Here is a 19,759-nt window from a genome sequence, read left to right as displayed (position 1 = left end):
AATATGCAACACTTCTGATATTTCAGATTCCTCCAGTGAGATGGGGAGGATAGGTTTAAAAAAAAAAAACAGGAAAAGAAAGAAAAAGAAAGAAAAATACCCCTTGAATTTCTCAAATAATATATAAAAGCAATTAAACATTGGAAGGTCACCCGGTCTTCCACTGCATTTCATTAACAGAACAGTGCTTCTGAAAGGTACCCAGAAACAGGAAAACTTGATAGGCTGCCGAACACAAAATGCTGTGTTGCACATTCCCAGGTCAGAATTTTGATAGGGAAGGATGCTAAGTTGCATTGGATAAGGAAGATAATGCTGAGGATGAGCTTGAGGTCAACTCAGGTATACTGAGAGTCCATTTCAAAATCTTCTTTTATTTTAAGTGGTAGAGAAGGAGAAAGGACAAAGTTAAAGGAGAATTAATTTGTTTTAAAAAAAAAGGAAAAAGTAAAAATAAAATCATTTAAAAAACTAAACCAAAAAAAAAAAAAAATTAAAAAATCCAGCAGGAAAGAGGACATTTGGATAGATTGTTGGCAAGAGACCCAGGACAGAGCAAGAGGAAAGGTGGAGAATTCAAAGGGGAACTTTCTTAACATTCACTTGGAGCTCACTAAGTGGGAGGAGAAACAAATCAGTAATATCAGGACAGGAGCCATGCTAGCCTATATAAGCTGGTGGGACATTTTCTTTTTCCCTACTTTCCTTCTGGCCTAACCAGCAAACCTACAGCTCCTCCCAAGCTCGTCTGAGAGGTAAGAGCACTCTGTTCTTTCCTTTTAATGCACCCTGTTACTGACTTACCTGGGTCTTTCCTCTCCCTCAAAACACCTGGCAAGCAGCATTTGAGCAGCCCTGCTGAAGGAGAGCAGCTGAGGCTCAGGAGGAGCACAAGAATACGAGTTATCAAGCAGTTTCTAGCAGGGTGAGGATTTATTAGTACTGCATAGCCAGGTGGCAGAGCCTTGGAGGAAATAGAGAAAAGAAATAAATTTTTAAAAGAAATAACCAGAACTCTTTAGCATTTCCTTTTACTGCCTTTCCATTCTGCCAAATGAAAACGCCCACATAGTAATAATACACAGCTGATGAGATAGTGTCTCTGTATTTCTCTGTCCCTGAGAGAGAGGTCTCTGAAAACTGAATTGCATGTGAGCTTAATGAATATTTGAATCTGAGGTGTAAGCTTTCTTTTGATCTAATACTTTGAAATATATCTTCTATGGGAGAACCTGAGCTATTTTCTTCCAGTGAGGGTCAAGTGCATTATAACCTGTTTCAAGGATTGTGCTTGTGCTTGCGTGTGTTCCTATGCCTAACACAATATTAATCCAGCTTTACTACACCCCTGGTAACATCACACGGGCTCTGCTGGAATTAGAGCTGCAGAGAGTCTGGCCCTTTCCTCCTATTGTGCTTGGATGCAGGAATTCCTCTAAAAACAGGCTGCTCACAGAGCTTGGCTGCCCGCAGACTTCACAGCAACAATTCAGAGAATGCAAGATACAATGGCTGCGATTGTGCGGTAGCAGGTCCTTGCACAAACAAACACCTCACCATAAATTAAACCCTCAGAGAAACCTGGATTTTGGCAGGGAGAGAGGAAAATTCCAGAAAGAAGAGAAAGTGCTAGATAGCTTTGCTGCATTTCCACAGGTAAAAGCTCCCTGTCCAAGCTTGGAAGCACCCATTACCTGGAATATTAATCAGCCAAACTAAAAACTCTGTCCCTCTCCCAGCTGCAAGCACAACACTGCTCTTAGCATGCACAACACAAAACCAACCTGTGGCCAGGCTTGTCTCGTCCTCAGCAGGTGGATAAAGGAGTGTTTGCAGGGCCAGGTGCTGCAGGAGGGCAGCCCCAGCTTTAGAAGGCATGACTGGGATGCTGTGGGTACGGCCTGACAGGGAGGAAGTGCACACCAGTGGAAGGAAAATTGATTTAGGGAGACACGGGGTTGCATAACGTCAGCACTTTGCTACAGGACATTTATTAACTCTGAAAGGATGATTAAAAAGCACGGTAGATTAACATCTCGGCCCTGTGATGATTTCATCTTCATAAAAGAGAAACATCTTCTATGTTTTCTGCCTTGTTTCATGGGAAGCTCTCACTTCCCATGAAAATGGTTTCAGTAGTTTCTCTGCACTTACAGCACACTACAAACCACTTGCACTTGCAGCACTGAGATGAAAAGTGTGTTCAGACTGGCTCTGCCTGGGTTCTGCTGCTGCTCCTGTATCTCACCAGTCACACACCAGTACTGGGAGTTTGTACTGCAGGGATGGAACACCTCTCAAGAGTTTATGTGAGACGAGGCAGTGTGCTCCAAGCTGCCTGAAAACAGAACTTAGCCTTTAATTTTTTTTTTTCCCCTGGACTAGAATAGAAATCAAGAATAAAAAAATTACCAAACCTACCTCCCTGCAGAAGCCCAGCAGTCTGTTCCAGCAGAACACTCCTTTTGCAATTATCTCCATTTCCTTCCTTTGTGCACTAAGAAAAAATAACGCTTTCAGTGAAAACCATGTGTTTGCATAACTTCAGCTGCAGGTCTTCAAAAGACCTGCTGCAGACCAGCACACATGAAATCCCCATCAGAACATGTACACTTTGGTCTGCATTATTATTCAGATATCACTGTGCTAAAATTCTCTGAGCATATCCACAGTTCTGAGATAAGACACCTTCTGTATTCTCTCCTTTCCTAAATACCTGCTATCACCTACTCCCTGGAGCAACACAATGTGTTAACAAATCATTAATCTATGCATATATATGGTGGGTACTGCTTTGTAAAATCGCTAAAAATGCCTAAAAAATGTCTGCTGGTGCCAGTTTCCAAGTGTTTCACTACCTCTTTATGCTCCTATTGGAAAACTCAGTAGAAGTAGTGCAAATCCTTCATACTTTGTGTTTCTGAATAGACAGGACAAGTCTCAGGGCTGTGGTGACAACAAAACTCACTCAGACAGGATGCAGCCCCCACACAGTGCCTGGCATGGGATTCAGGGAAGTCATGAAACCAGTGGGGCTGGATCTGGGTCTTCACTGTGTCATGAGGACCCCATCCCAAACCAAAGGTTTTCTTGGCCTACACCCACTTCCCACCTGGCTGCTCTGCAGGTGAGGAGGCTGTTCAATAATGGTTTCATTCTCTCTTAGCACAAAAAATCACAGAAAGGTTGGGGTTGGAAGGGGTTTTAAAGCTCATCTAGTCCCCCTCCCTGCCATGGTCAGGGACACCTTCCACTATCCCAGTTTGCTCCAAGACCTGTCTATCCTGGTCTTGAACACTTCCAGGGATCCAGAGGCAACCACAGCTTCTCTGGGCAATCTCTGACAGGGAATCTGACATGGAACAATTTCTTCCTGATGTTTAATCGAACCCTGCCCTCTCTCAGTTTGAAGCCACTGCCCCTTGTCCTGTCACTCACCACAAGCTCTACTGAACAGATGAAATTCCTTTGGTCCCTCTAGAGAGAGACCATGTCTAGCTCAAATGGGAGTGCCTGAGGGGTTGGAATAGGTGAGCCTTAAAGGTCCTTTCCAGCACAAAGTATTCCATGATTCTGTGACATAATGAACACGGGTTGAGCAGCCCTGCAGGACAGAAGGTAACCAGGATCACCCTGCAGCCTCTGTGACTCTGAATGCTCTGGGACTCGCTGGGCATTCACTGGGTGTGAAGTTGGAAACAGGTTAGTTAGTGCAAGTGACTCACCAGGTCACCTGGTCTGATTGCCGTGCCAGCTGCACTGAGCTGGCTTCATTTCTGCCCCTGGAAAGGGCAGAGGAGCACTGCCAGCTCACTCTTGCCTTTACATGGCAAAGCAATACGTCCATTTTTCGGTGAATTCAGGCCCTCAGCCTCTTCCATTTTTTTATCTCCACTGTACAAGTGGAGTGGACAGTGACTGCAACACTTCACATGCACATTGCATCCCATTCTGCAGATCCCTGAGTGCAAACAGCTCCTCACTCAGCGTGCAGGGGAACACCCAGGGTCTCACAGCACTGCTCTGCACTGCAGCAGCACCTCATTTTACAGGTTAGCAACAGGGAAAGCCCAAGCTGATAAAGAGGGAGATCCTTTGAAAAGAAAGGATCTTTCACTTTCAGGAAAGGATCTGCACTTTCACCAAATGGAGAGAGTTTATCTTGGGTGGAAATTCTGATTTAACTGAAAGTATATTCCATTCACTTATTCCAGAATAAAGTATGAAAAAAGCGATGGTTAATGAATAGTGTCCCGTTATCAGGACACCATTCCTAGCACCACTCTTTCCTCCTCTTCTTTTCTTTCTTAGCCTTTTTATTCCAGGTCCTTACCTTCATGTCCTACACAAAGCCAAACTCAATACTCTTCTGTATTTACTGGTCCTGTAATCAGCATCTCATCTAGAACCTATCCTTTTATTAGCTGAGCTCTTCCAGAAGGCAGAAAATGCCCATTTTTTCATTTGTGCAAATATTTATTCCTTCCTGAAATGTCACCGCCATCCCTCTTGTACCACAAGAACAAGAAAATGGCCAGGATTAACAGATGGTGCATTGACCAGGCTTTCCCCTACACAGACTCAGAGCTGCTTAACCACACTGGAGGGTCTGGCAGTGCAATGCCCAGGGGTGAAGCACCTTAAATACTCAGCACCTGTGTTTCTGAGCTATGGGTTCTCTCCCCACATGTTTACAAGGCCTTTAATGAAGTTTTGAGAGAGTCAAGAACTAACACAAGACCGATGTGTCCATATCACCCTATTTAGACTATCAGCTCCTAATATAAATTCATTACTTCTTGCACAAGCTGGCACAAGCTCACTCACCAGTGAGACCTGAAGCACCACTGGTTCTGTATTCACACAGCAACACACTTTGGTGTTTGCTTGATAATCACCAAGAATTAGTTCAGGAAACAAGCTATGCTCCAGGCACAGGAGTTTTTATTTATTTGGTGACTTCATATTTAGAATTGGCTCTCGGACAAACAATGAATTGGCTATAGGCACTGATTTTTAATGTTAGGTGTAAGCCTCTGATCCATGTGCCTGAATAATGCTGTCTAGGCTGTATGAGGTGCCAAAGGTTATTCCAGCAACCCCTTATGCAAAGGGTGTATGTCCCAAAGGGGACCCCATCTCCCAGTCCTGCATCCCAAACACCTTATTTAGGCCTAAACACCTTTGCTGGGGCTGTAACAGTACCCTACCTTATTTAAACTTTTTATAGCACTAGGTAAATTTAATGAGTGTATTTTCATTCGTCTCTGAGGGTTTCTTACTACAGCTTCCAACATGCAGTCCCCAAAACTGTCTCAGCAGAGAAAAAAGCAACATGACTAAGGCAGAGTGGAAAGCAAGAACGGTGAATTCTGGCATCAAACTCTTGAGTCAATGCTGGGTACTTCTAAAGTTTGGTCAGCCTAAAGTGCAGTTCAAATGAGAAAAAGGAATGTATGAATGCAAGTGAGTTATGGAATAAGGCACCATGGACAACCCCAGGCTAAGCCTGTGCTCACAAGAAGGGTGAAATGATCCCAATAGATGATTATAAAACTGAATTTAGGTACCTATTATTGATGGCTGATGGATGAATTCAAACTGGAAGTATGGGTTAAGCAGCAGAGAAGCTTAATAAATGAGACATATTCTTATAACTGCATGGAAGTCTGGGAGGACAGGGAATGTGAAGAGGGAATGTGCTCATGGACACAAAAGAATCAGGTGCTCAGAGTAAGGATTTTCCTCTTTCTGGTTCCAAAGTACCATGTGGTGAGCAGTAATGTGGCAAGGAGAATAAGCAGGGATCAGAAAGAGACATTGTAATGAACTCTTGTTTTTTCTTTTCCCTTGAATTTTACCAAAGGTTCAGAACATCAACATGGAAAACTGTGTTGATGTCAAGATAGAAACCATGGGGGAAAGAATGCCAACAAAGCAGAATCCACTGAGCACTGGTGGGAAGAGTTTCTGCAGAGCTGTGGGTTACCTCACTGGAGACATGAAGGATTTTGGAACCTGGCTGAAAGGTAAACCTACTTCATCATGACTAATGACAGCGGATTCCAAAAAAAAAAAAAAAGTATATCAAAGGAGTAATAACTAACTTCTTAGTGATGTGATTCAAGTTAGAGTAGTAGAGAAACTACCTCTACCCTGATTTATGTCCGTTTTGTAGGGGAAAAAATCAGCTTTGTGCAGAGATCCACATAGTGCTTAAATCTTGGGGATGTCTGAGATGACATTTACCTCCCAGCATGCCATGTACAAAGTGAATTTAGTCCCACAGAATATAGCCCTGGATGGTTATTCTGTACTCTGCCATTCTTCTTAACACTCCACGTCCTTTCAGCTGAGCAGTTTCTGTCAAGCCTAATGCCACTGTGAAGTTAAATTACACATAGGTAGGTGTGTTTGGTCCCTGTGATAAATCAGCAGTGGGATACACACACGATTTGCCATCTGAGCCACAGACATCATAAATTAGCTGGTTCATATGAATCTGGTCCAGGGTACTTTATAACACAGGGTTCTGGCAACCTCACTGCTCATCTCAGTTTTCCAGCTGTAAGCCTTCACTGTGGACCATAATAAATCCCTGTCAGGTTTTACAGTCTTGTTGATTCATTGCTTCAGCCGTGGTGCCAAGTCCCACTGCCAAAACTTTTCCTGAGTTTCAAAAATACATCCCAAATCAGTACCATCTGCAGACTTTAGGGGGCTTGTTTTATTGCTGGATTTGATCTTTTCCAGACAAACCCCTCGTGATCCAGCTCCTTGACTGGGTGCTGCGTGGGATATCCCAGGTGATGTTTGTCAACAACCCCCTCTCTGGGCTGGTCATTCTGACTGGGCTCCTGATGCAGAACCCATGGTGGACACTCACAGGATGTGTGGGAACACTTGTCTCAACTTTAACAGCACTTATTCTGGGTCAGGACAGGTAAGTCCATGCTTTTCCCCCTCAGGCGGCCACTTCAGTGCTGATTTATGTGTTAGATGTTTGGTGTGGATGAGGAGCCTGAATTTAGTGGGAGGGGTCCCTGCCCATGGCATAGGGTTGGAACAAGGTGGTCTCTAAGGTTCTTTCCAACCCAAACCTTCTATGATTGTGTGATCCAGCCTTGACTGGGCATGAATCTGGTCTGCTAGGGCCAAAGAGATGTCCCAGCAGCTGCACCTGGTGCAGGGGGACAAACTGGACAAACCTGCAGAAGCGGGGGGGAGGTGCTGAGCCAGGTGTGAAAAATCGAATTTCAGTGGTTGAGTTCCAGCAGGTCATCCCCAAACAGAGCCACAGCTGGGTGGGGAGGGAAGGCTGATGTCAGCAAAGCATCCTCAGGGGAGAGGGCTTCAGGACAGCTGTTCCCTCCCCACAGATCAGCCATAGCAGCAGGCCTGTACGGATACAACGGGGTCCTGGTGGGATTGCTGATGGCTGTCTTCTCTGCTGATGAAGACTACAACTGGTGGCTCCTCCTGCCTGTGGCACTGGTGTCCATGACCTGGTAAGACAGATGGTTCCTCTGCTCCTCCTTCCAGCCCCAGAGCCCCCACACATGAGTCTGAGCTGCTGCATTTGTATACAGCCAGCAGTGGAAAGGCAACACAACTAACACATATGTACTGTTAAACCTGTGCTGTTATTTACACTTTTAAACTCAGATGTAATCCAGAAACAAATAAAAATACACACATAATCACAAATAATCCCAGTGGGGAAAACAAAAATCAGTGGCTGATCATGTGTAATTCAATGTTCTGAACGTGAGTCATATTGCTGTGATGCATCAATTCATTTCTGTTTCAAGAGGAACATTATTTTCACTATTTCCTACCATCATCAACCACAAGTGTTTCATCTATTTAAGTCACCATATAAAAATGTCATGAAAATTTACTTCTCCAAGCACAGAAGCTGTTCAGTGGTCCCAAGACATGATGGTTGACACTAATCAAAACAAACAACTACTAATATTTTTTACTCGTATATATGACACCATAATCCACTAGGTATTTGGCCAGCAAAAAATTTTGAAGCCTGGTCTTTGACCCCAAAATGTCTAGCTGCAGATTGCTAAAACCACACCTGTAATTTGTCTGCCTGAATTTCATGTGGTGTTACAGTCACTTTGATGTCAGCTTTTACTGCTGATGCACAAGCTTGAGCAAGGGCACACAGCCTCATTCACAGTTCACTCAGACCCAGCATGGGTACCACAGTCTCACTCCACTTCAGGTGCTAAAAATAAAAGATAAACTCTGAGATTGAGCTGGGGAATAACTCCATTAAAGCACTGGATCCTGTCTCCTTCACGTTTAGCAAATTCACCCTACATACTAACATAACACGACAGGAATCTGTACATTGTTAATTGCCTTTGGCGGGGTAGCAAATTTATGGAGTGACCCTTTCTGTCTCTGATTTGATCAGAAAGATTGAAGAAATTAAACAGATAGAAGGAGGAGAAGGGTTTTTTTGGTTTGGTTTGGTTTGGGTTTTTTTGTTTGTTTTAAATAGACCAAATTTTCTGCAGCTGGGTTTATAGTTTGCCCCTCTGACAAGCTTCATTTTGCTCTTCTTTCAGCCCTATTTTCACCAGTGCTTTAAGTGCAGTTTTCTCTAAGTGGGACCTGCCTGTTCTCACCCTGCCTTTCAACTTGGCCTTGACCCTCTACCTGGCTGCTTCAGGACCACACAACCTCTTCTTCCCCACGACTGTGATTCGTCCTGCAATGGGAACACCGAACATCACCTGGGCAGATGCTGAAATCACCATGGTAGGATGTCTTAAGGGTCACAGTCCCCTTCATTTACAGTTAAAAACACTACCGAAATGAATTCTCTTCCTTTATAAATTCCTATGGAATGGGTTGGATGGGGCCTTAAATGACCATCCAGTGCCACCCCCCCTGTCATGGGCAGGGACATCTTCCACTGTCCCAGGCTGCTCCAAGCCCCATCCAGCCTGGCCTGGGACACTGCCAGGGATCCAGGGGCAGCCACAGCTGCTCTGGGCACCCTGGGCCAGGGCCTGCCCACCCTCCCAGCCAGCAATTCCTAATTGCCAAGAGCCCAAAATCTGTGCCTGCCCTCTGGCAGTGGGAGCCATTGCCTGGGTGCTGTCCCTGCAGGCCTTGTCCCCAGTCCCTGGGCAGCTCTGCTGGAGCCCCTGGAGGCCCTGGCAGGGGCTCTGAGGTGTCCCTGGAGCTTCTCTTGTGCAGCTCAACAGCCCCAGCTGTGCCAGGCTGGCTCCAGAGCAGAGGGGCTCCAGCCCTGGCAGCAGCTCCGTGGCCTCCTCTGCGCTGGCTCCAGTGGGTCCACCTCCTTTTTTGCTGCTTTATGGCCTGGCAGTACAAAATTTGATTTATAAGAGAACTATTATCCAAAATATAATACTTTTTCTACTCTAGGAATTTACATTTTGGATAGCTTGAAAAGGAGAATCTTTTCATGTGCAGTTGGATCCAATTGTATAGATTATAATCTTCAAATACTCTCTTGAATCTAATTACCCATTTCTATTTCTATGCATATACTGATCATCTCCCCATAGCTAAGGTTGTGCTGAGAATTCCAGTTAGCTCACTGGGTAATTTTAATTTTCCAGATACAGGCTGTTTATAAAATTGCATCTTTCTGATTAGACATGAGCAAGCAGATATAACTGTGTTGGAATGGTTAAAAACTTGGGCGCAGGTGCACATTCACACATTTTTAATTTATATTCAAGTGGGACCTTTCCAAAGGAACATTTTATTCTCCTGGATTACACCATAAACAATACAGATACCAGAGTAACTATTTTCTTCTAAGGCTCAGCTGACTATTTTAAGGGTTTCCTAGGGAGTGATTAAGAAAAGGAAGTTAATTGACACTAAATAGAAACCCACAAGTGACATTTCTCAAAGAACATTTACCATGGCACATAGTTTTATGGCGACTGTATACAAAAAGTGCCTCAAAACCATCTCTAAGCTGTGACCAAGCTGGGCTCTGTCCCACCAGCCCAGCAACTCTTGCTCATATTCCTAGTGGATCTCAACCATCCCCTAAGTTCACTCTCATGGTCCCTATGGATATGCAAAAATCAGCACATGCAAAGAGGATGATTAAACCCTTTCACAAACTCTTTACCTTTTATCTTAGAGCAAAAACCTGGCAGAGGAGCTCAGGGCAAGGGAGCAAGCTATGACTCATTTTCATTGAAGGGAAACCTTGTGGAAATGCCCTGCTGTCTCCTGAGACCTGTCCAAATATTCCAATTAAAAAGAAAGACTGTATCCAATAAATGCCAAATGTAAGCCTGGCCAAGAAAAATAGGTTTAAAAAAAAAATTACAAAGCTGATAACAAATTGTCTTGTTTGGTTTGTTAATTTCTACAGCTCCTGCAATCCATCCCAGTCGGCGTGGGCCAGGTTTATGGTTGTGACAACCCCTGGACTGGGGGAGTTTTCCTGATTGGTTTATTTATCTCCTCTCCACTCATTTGTGTCCACACAGTGATCGGCTCAGCAGCGGGGATGCTGGCAGGTAATGGTTTTATCCAGATTTGTATAAAAGCATGGAGAGTAAAACAGGAACTACAATAAGTGGAGCAATTAAAGTCACAAGTGTTTAACCCAGCGGAGAATGGCTAATTGGAAACAAAATGTGCTCAAACTTCTGCTTTAAGAATTCTTTTGATTCACTTCCCCATTCTCTTACCTTGTTTTATGAGGGTGGAAACCTTCAGAAGAAAAAAGTGTCTGTTGTGCTGAGATTAATTTTTACCACAAAGTACTTAATTTCTGGGTGTATCCTGGTGGGTTTAGGGGCAGATCAATGAAAGTCATAGCCATCAGCCTGAACGTGCAGGCCTCAGGGATTCATTTAAGGTTCACATGTAGGCTCATCCACTCATGTGTGTTCTGCTGAAATGAAATCACTAAAGCCAGCTCAGCAGCAACAGGAAAATTCTGCCATGATTCCCTTTTAGACCCTAGCAACAGGATTACAAACAGCCCCATGTACAAGTGCTGGCCAGAACCTTTGAAAATCTGGATTCATGCCACTTCTCCACCGCTTTCATCCCTTTGGCCAAGGAATGACACATTTCTCTGGCTTTATTTTCCAGGGCTAAGCTTAGCAACACCGTTTAACCAAATCTACTTGGGGCTGTGGGGCTACAACAGCGCCCTGTCCTGCGCTGCCATCGGGGGCATGTTCCTGGCTCTCACCTGGCAGACACACCTCCTGGCCATGGCCTGTGGTAGGTACACAGCAGGTTTTCACCTCCCCTTGAAGTGAGACAGGATGAGAAGAGACCTCTCCTCACAGCAGAGGGGGGCTGGAGCCAGATGGGCACCCCAGGCAGGCAGATGGATGTAGGCGAGGCTGACGAGTGGTGGGGCTGCGTGTTGGAGCCACGGCTTTCATGCACTCTGTGCTTTCATTTTTGGCCAAGAGCTGTGTTTAAAGAAAGAGCTGTGATCGGTGGGCACGTGTTAACTGAGGTCTTTGAAATCAAATCAGCTTTGTTTTGAGTCATTAGTTGTGTTTGTTCGCTCGTTGCTGGATGAATCACGGGTGGTTTTTTTCCAGCCATAGATACCGGCTCAAATTCCTTCTTTGAAGAAGGACATGCTAATCTTTGAGAAGAGTGGGGCTCTGCTCTAGTTAGACAGTACACACTCCCCATTCTCTTGAAATGGATCAAAGGCATGAGCTGGGCAACACAGCAGGGTTGAAGAATTATTTATAAGGCAATTCCATATGAAATTTCAATATCAGAGCGAGCTGGGAGTGAAACTATTGCTCATTCAGTGCTCATATAAGAGAGATTTAGCTCTGAATGTCATTGACCCACCTTCAAGCCCTGGAGGCAGGACAGATGAGAGTGGGTTATTTTCCTATGTAACCCCATCCATCAAGCTACATACTTTCCACGTCAGTGCATTTTTCAAAAGCCCATTATGCACATTTTTCATCAGTCCAGTTTTGTTTGTTTGTTTGTTTGTTTGTTTGTTTGTTTGTTTGTTTTGCCCCTCCCATATGCTCCAGGTTGGAGGGGACACAGGGAGGGGTTTAGCAGGGTTGTGCCCAGACAGGGTCATAATCACTGGTTGAGCTCCCCAAGGCAGAAGGAGAGATGTTTGTCATTGCTGTTGTACTCCATGAGCAGCTGAACTCACCAGGAACTGCCTTTCTCCTCCACAGCACTCTTCAGTGCCTACCTGGGAGCAGCAGTGACCCACATGTTGTCTGTGGTAAGTAGTGTATCAGCTAAGGGCTGATTTCCCTGGCTTGTCAGACAAAACACCAAGATGTGGAGAAAAACTCAGCCAAAGGCAGAAATGGTCTGGGAGAGGGGTTACTATCTGCCCAGGGGGGTTGGTGTGATTCCCACTGGAAAAGGTGACTTGGAATTATCACTTGCCACTTTCCATCCTCAGAGTTTGCATGAACTTCCACAGCTCAGCTCCAGACACTTGTGAGATCACAGAATCACGGAATGGTTTGGGTTGGAAGGCACCTTAAAACTCATCAAGTTCCAACCCCTATGCCATGGGCAGGGACACCTTCCACTGTCCCAGAGTGCTCCAAGCCCCATCTGTCCTTGAACACTTCCAGGAATGGGGCAGCCACAGCTTCTCTGGGCACCCTGTGCCAGGGCCTCACCACTCTCACAGGGAAGAATTCCTTCCTCATACCCAATCTAACCGTGCCCTCTGTCAGTGGAAAGCCATTCCCCCTTATCCTGTCTAGGCCCTTCCCCAAAGTGCCTCTCCAGCTCTCCTGGACCTGCTTTAGGCGCTGGCAGGCTGCTAGAATATCTCCCCTCTTTCAGGTATTTACTTCATGCCAGAAGCAATTGGAAAAAGGGCCCTGCACATGCTAAAGAAACATTAAATTTGGGTTAACTTCTTTTCTCAGTTGCCAAAAGTCAGTAGGTACCACAGCCCAGGGAAGAGCTGAATGTTTCTGGTATCTGCTCTCCTCTCTCATTGTCACCCTCTCCTACCTCATGCACCCAAGAAACCTTCCCCACGGCAGATGGGGCAGCCCTCTCACCAGAGCTGGTAGATGTCTCAGGCTGATGCACAATGTCAAGACATCATAAAGAAACCCAGCCTCCCTAAGGAAAGACTCAAAGCAAAACCGAGTCTAGACTTCTTCCAGAAACCTTGTTCCAAGGTGTCTGGCTGTGGGTGTTAGTCTAATAAAAGAAAGACACGAAGCAAATGGGTGGTTTGTTGTTTTTCTTTGCAGTTTGGGGTGCCATCTGGAACCTGGCCCTTTTGCTTGTCTGCCCTGACCTTCCTGCTAATGACCACGAACCACTCTGGGATCTGCAGGCTGCCACTCTCCAAAGTCACCTACCCAGAAGCCAACAGAGCTTATTACCTGATGATGAAGAAACATGAGAAGTCTTGCTGTGAGGCATAGAGACCCAAGAAGAGAGAAACTCAGCTCATTTCAAGGCAAGAACACGAGGTATTTGCCCAACAGAATGTGATTTGTCTGCTACAATGTCCAACACTACTTCTGCGTGGAGAAACTTTTCCCACCACATCTGTTTGTTCTATTCAGGTGATTTCTATTAGGTAGGACTGGGCTGTGCTGGAATGACCATTTCCCAGTATCAACCTGTTATGATTTCAAAGCACACATGTCTGAAAAGACACTTGAATTATAAGCAATGGGAAAATTACTTACAAGCTGAAAAGAAAAATCTCTCTGTGAAATTGAAGACGCCGAAATCAAATGTAAAGAAATAAAGAGCATCTTTCAGCATATGAGGGGACTTCAAATTAATGGCTAAATATCTTATGACAGCAATAGGAGGCATGCTAGAGAGTTTCATTGTAGCAGAGAAATGAAATAAAGAGCACTCCTTGCCAAGTAGAAAATAGGTTGTGAAGAATTCTACCTGGAGAACCTCTCAAACCCCATGGAGGGAGATGTTCATTAGCAATCAACAAACATAAAATAGACATGATTTTTGTGATTTTTGTGTTAATCTCATGATTTCTTCTAATACTTGAACTTGGTGATGGGTTAGCAAAGTAGGGGGCAGCAAGAAACTCATTGCTGTCCCTTTCCTATGCAATAAAAGGGCTCTGTTCAGTCAGTGCACAAATAGAACTCATTTGAGCTGAACTTCTGAACTCCTCTCCCTACACTGTCCCACTCAGCCCAGGAATATCAAACAGCAAAATGTGGCACTGTCCCAGCCTGCTGCTGAAGCTCAGGAGGCTCGTGGGGACCTTGAGGCTCTGAAGAGCTCCCTGACAGGAGGGGACAGCCAGGGACAACTCCAAGGGAACAGGGACAGGAGGAAAGGGGATGGCCTCAAGTTGTGCCAGGGGAGGTTTAAATTGGATTGGATTATTTGGGATAATATTGGATTGGATTATTGGGGATAATATCTTTGTAGAAATAGTTATCAAGCCTAGGAAGAGGCTGTTTGGGGCAGCAGTGGTGTCCCCATCCTGGGAGGGTTTTAAGGCCTTGTGGGGGTGGCACTTGGGGACAGGGTCAGGGGTGGCCTTGGCAGCAGCTCTGTGGTTCTGTGAAGATGCTGTTCTGCCTTCCTCTCTGCCCCACAGTGGGAAGGGGACATTTGAGGTCAGTCCAGCAGAGCTCTGCAGGGCACCAGCCAGGTGCCACCTGTGCCCAGGCTCCCAGGGTGTGCAGGGAGGGAAGAGGGGGGCTGTCCTTGCACCCAGCAGTGTGGATCACCCGAACAGGCATCAACCTTTCTGCCTGGCTCACTGACATACTCTGTCTCCTGTTGAAGCTCATATCTTCACCAAAAATATTCCATGTGCTCAGGTCCTTCAGCTGACAGGAGCCTGCATGGATTAGTGTCACACCAGGAAAAGCAAACCAAAAGCTGTTTTCCTTGTAGCAAATGAAATACAATCTAGCATGATTTCTGAGTTTGGGAGGGGGAAAAAAAAAACCAAACCAAGTATTTTTGCAAACATCACAAAGGCCTGAGTGTAAAATATTTGTGATGAACGGTTGGCAGTGTCTTCTGGTGAAGTTCTAGGATTTCAGATGTTCAACAGTATTTCTGTATGATTGACACTCACTTGTAAAATGTAGCATTTCCATGATTTACTTAATAAATATCTACATAATGTTCTGCAGAGTCAATTTCTAAAACAAACATTCATGCTTTTTTGAGTTTGCTTTAAGTTCCTCTCTCTTTATTATCATTAAGCTCTTCCAAAGATAGGTTACTTCTTAAACAAGTAGCATAGAAGACAATGGAAAATAAAATTTTTAAATCAGTGTGTGTGGGATACATGGGAGATTTTTAAATTCTGCTCTTTGTGCTTATCACAGAATCACAAAATCACAGAATCACAAAGTTGTTTGGGTTAAAGGGTCTTTGTTCCATCCCCTATGCCAAGGGAAGGGACCTTCCACTATCTCAGGTTGCTCAGGCCCCATCCAGCCTGGCCTTGGACACTTCCAGGGATCCAGGGGCAGCCACAGCTGCTCTGGGAAATTGATGCCAGGGCCTCACAGCTAAGAATTCCTTCCCAATATCCCACCTATCCCATCCCTACCCTCTGGCAGTGTAAACCCATTCCCCCTGTCCTGCTACCCAAGACAGCCAAAATCCTCCTCCAGCTCTCCTGGAGCCAGTTCAGGCACTCAAAGGAGCTCTAAGTCCTCCTCAGAGCCTTTTTCAGGATGAACAGCCCCAGCTCTCTCAGTCCTTTGGCATTTTGCAGTCCTTTGGCATCAAACCTCCTTAAACCTGCAAGTGCAAAGCCTGGTTCTGTACAGGAGGCACAATCAGCTCAAGGGACAGCACTGGGTCAACAGAGCTACAGAAACCTCCTCCAGACCAGGCAGGGATTCATTCCTAGGGGAGATGCTGACCAGGCCCCAGACTGGGGCCAGATGAGGTCAGGTTTTTCCAGAATATTCCTGGAGCAGGCACAGAGGGCCATGGAGATGCTCTGGGGCTTGGAGCTCCTCTGCTTTGGAGCCAGGCTGGGAGAGCTGGAGGTGCTCACCTGAAGAAGAGAAGGCTCTGGGGAGATCTTTTTGTGGCCTCTCAGCACTTGAAGATCTCTTTAAGAAAAATGTGGACAAACTTTCTATCAGGGCCCGCGACGATGGGAAGAGGGTTGATGGTTTTAAGGTAAAAGAGGATTGATTCTGACCAGATAAAAAGAAGGAATTTTTCGTGGGTAGGGCGGTGAGGCACTGGCCCACTGTCCAGAGGTATGGTAGATGCCCCATCCCTGGAAAAAGTCAAGGTCCAGTTGGGCAGGTCTCTGAGCCACTTGGTGCAGTGGAAGATGTCCCTGCCCATTGCAGGGGGCTGGGCTGATGAAATTCAGGTGTCCAACACAACCCAAACCATTCCCTGGTTCTGTGATTTATCAAATTGTAGTGTAAAAGGTTATTTTAATGCCTGAACTGAGATCTCCCCACCCAGGACCACGAGTGCCCCAGAGAGGCAAACCAACAGAGGCTGCTTTCACCCTTCTGTCAAAATATGCACTTGAGCAAGAGAACACAGTTTATGTCCAGTGTAAATCAGTAGATTTCCTCTGACTGGTGCTATTCCAGCCTGCTGTTGCTGAGCAACAGGGACATTTTGGCACTACCATAAAGAAATCATACACACAGAACCGAAAAACAACAAAAGATGAAGGCTATGTCCCAGCCATTTAGAAAGATTTTGCACATCATTCAGAATTAATTCTACATTTTACACTATCCAGCAAATTTATTCTTCCCATCACCTCTCAGGAAATAACAGCTATTTGGAAATTTGACATGTAAGTCAGTCAGAACATGCATATTATATTATGCTTTTTCCCATTATCGTTCAAAACACTGTCTTTGCTAACAGGACTAATTTATCTTATTACTGAAACTGGGTTTTTTGGCTGTTTGGTCTTCTTTTTTTTTTGTGTGTTTTTGTTTGTTTGTTTGTTTTTTGTCTTTACATCAAATAAATACTATTCAGATCACCCCTCTTTTCCAAGCATTCTTTTTTCAGTGTTGTTTCTGATACACAGGTGATGCCAGACACATAAGAAACACACTAGGCAGAAATTTTGGAGTATTTTCCTGGACTACCTCCCTCCCAGTGCCAGCAAAGAGATGCCATTGTGTTTACAGTTCTGAAAAGAAATACATATATAAGTAAAATAAGTAAATGCTATTGAAAGTAATTTGTGGGGGAGAAATCAATAAAAACATTTTTTTTTAAAAACCACAAAAACTAAAATAAATAAATAAGTAACGTTTATATAAATAACTTACAAATAAATAAGCTATAAATAAATAAAACCCTAAAAATAAATAAATTTTAAAATAAATAAATAAATAAATAAATAAATAAAGTTTTAAAAAACCCTGACTACTGGGACACATCTGCTGGGAGTCACATTTTATCCAAAAGTCTGACTCAAGTGCCTGACTGCCACTTCCTAAGCTGCTCTCATTGATGATGTCTGATGTGCATAAATCTCCCCCAAGACTACCAGTTTGATGTCAAGCGCTCAAATCTGGGGAAATGCAACAATGCAATGTCCTTTATCTGATCCTCCAGGACTGCTGCAGGTTCTGTTTGGTTTTACTGGGCTGCACATGAAATATAAACAGTATGAAGAATGCTGGTGTTGATAATTATCTAATCTTTTGAATCTTGACACTAAGTGAGAAGGGATTGACATAGAATTTGGCCTTAGCTGGGCATAATTCACCTGCTAAGAAAGATGCTACCCACGAGGAAGCAGGACTATGCATTGAAAAGATTACTCTTGATTATTGCTTGATTGTTTCCCTCTCCCTCATTCACTGCACGACAGGTGAATTGTTAGGCACAAATTAACACCTCTCCGAAGTTTCTCTTTGTCTTGCCATGGAAAACTGCCTTCAGGTAGTAAGGCAGTCTTGTAAGGTATTTTGTCACCAGCAGCTGAGCTTTTCCCAGATTTGGAATGAGATGAGGAAACTGAACAACTCTCAAAGCAAATACACCTCCATGACATAGGGCCCTCACTCTTCATGTTCTCAGAGGCACAGACAGACCATGGCAATTAGTTTCACATATATTGAAACAGAAACTGTTTAAACAGGAGTTGGAGGCCTTAATATTTCAGGGATGTGGGTCAGAAGGACCATTTTAGGACCCCAAAGGTGCTTTACTTGCAAAGGGGCTGTGAAGGTTAAATTACTTACCTTGAGGCTGAGGCCCCCTGACTTGCTATTACACTCTAGTGCATAGCAGAATCATAGAATAGAATCACAGAATAGTTAAGGTTGGAAAATATCATCACAAAGTTCCCCCCAGCACTGCCAAGGCCACCACTGGCCCATGTCTCCAAATTCCACATCCACACAGCTTTTAAATCCCTCCAGAGATGGGGGCTCCACCATTGCAGGACCACCCAGGGCTGGACAACCCTTTCAGTGAAGAATTTTTTCTTTAATATTCAACCTAAACATCCCCTGGTACATCTTGAGGCTGTTTCCTCAAAGCAAAATTAAAAAAAAAAAACCTCATAATCTTCACCATTTAGGTTGGAATATACCTCTAAGATCACTGCCATGAGGATTTCCCACAACAAATTCAAACTCTTAGAAGGGAGCAACAAAATCAATCCTATGAACAAACAGAAGCACCTTTGAGGGAAAATACAGACCAGTTGCACTTGGAACGCTGGAGCAATTGCTTTTATTTTTAGGACCAGTGATGTCATTAACAGTAATTTTTTGAGTAAAATAAAACTACATATGTGCAGTTGCAAAAATGGAAGTTCAAACGCAAACAGTTTTTTAGAAAGTGTATTTTTTTTCCTTTTACTGCTAATGAAAATATATAGATTAGAAGAAAATGGATAGAAGCCATGGTCTTAGGAAACTGACTAACTACAAATCCCTTCATTTTAGATTAAACATTCTTGGATTGGTCATCAGTTTAATCGGATAAGGCTGGGATCAGTGGGAGGTTAAGGATCAGATTTGCTAACGAGAACACTTAGAGAAATAATTCTTGGAAAAGCGTGCCCCTGGAATGGTGCACTGAGAAGGAAAAGAAAGAATTTTTTCAAGTGGAATTTTCCAGCAAACAGTCCTGGTGCCTCAGTCACAAAGCAGCTACAAAATTCATTGCACGGTGTAGTTTTGGTGGGGGAGAGTGTGACACTGTAGGAAAGTGCAAGTCCAGAGGAGGCCACGGAGCTGCTGCCAGGGCTGGAGCCCCTCTGCTCTGGAGCCAGCCTGGCACAGCTGGGGCTGTTGAGCTGCACAAGAGAAGCTCCAGGGACACCTCAGAGCCCCTGCCAGGGCCTCCAGGGGCTCCAGCAGAGCTGCCCAGGGACTGGGGACAAGGCCTGCAGGGACAGCACCCAGGCAATGGCTCCCACTGCCAGAGGGCAGGCACAGATTTTGGGCTCTTGGCAATTAGGAATTGCTGGCTGGGAGGGTGGGCAGGCTCTGGCCCAGGGTGCCCAGAGCAGCTGTGGATGCCCCAGCCTGAGGATCCAGGATGGTCTCTCCCACTGGATTCACTCCAGCATAACCCAACACTTCACTTATCTCCAACTCACCCTTATCTAAACTGTGTGGGTGACTCAGCCCAGCCCACACACAAAATACCTTAAAACACAAACTCTCCCTCCCCAGAGAGAGAAATACTGCTCAACAGCAGACGTCCTGTGGTGGTGGCTCAGCAACCAGAGGCAGCTGTGTGCAGCTTTTCTGCCAGGAGCCATGAGCAGTGAGCAACCTTC

General features: G+C 44.8%; 1 protein-coding gene across 1 annotated transcript; it reads left to right on the top strand.

Annotated features, from left to right (window-relative positions):
* The first annotated feature begins 671 nt into the window (after positions 1-671).
* Positions 672-15,364, top strand: SLC14A1 (solute carrier family 14 member 1 (Kidd blood group)). The gene is made up of 9 exons (XM_036403949.2): positions 672-755; positions 5,867-6,029; positions 6,754-6,943; positions 7,380-7,508; positions 8,589-8,781; positions 10,388-10,535; positions 11,119-11,253; positions 12,201-12,250; positions 13,254-15,364. Exons 2-9 carry the CDS (start codon positions 5,882-5,884, stop codon positions 13,428-13,430), a joined length of 1,170 nt encoding a protein of 389 aa, XP_036259842.1. The 5' UTR covers positions 672-755; positions 5,867-5,881; the 3' UTR covers positions 13,431-15,364.
* The last annotated feature ends 4,395 nt before the right edge of the window (positions 15,365-19,759 follow it).

This window comes from Molothrus ater, chromosome Z, assembly GCF_012460135.2.
Source record: "Molothrus ater isolate BHLD 08-10-18 breed brown headed cowbird chromosome Z, BPBGC_Mater_1.1, whole genome shotgun sequence".
NCBI lineage: Eukaryota > Metazoa > Chordata > Aves > Passeriformes > Icteridae > Molothrus > Molothrus ater.
The sequence above is the reverse complement of the archived record's forward strand: the minus strand, read 5'-3'. Positions and strand labels throughout refer to the sequence as shown.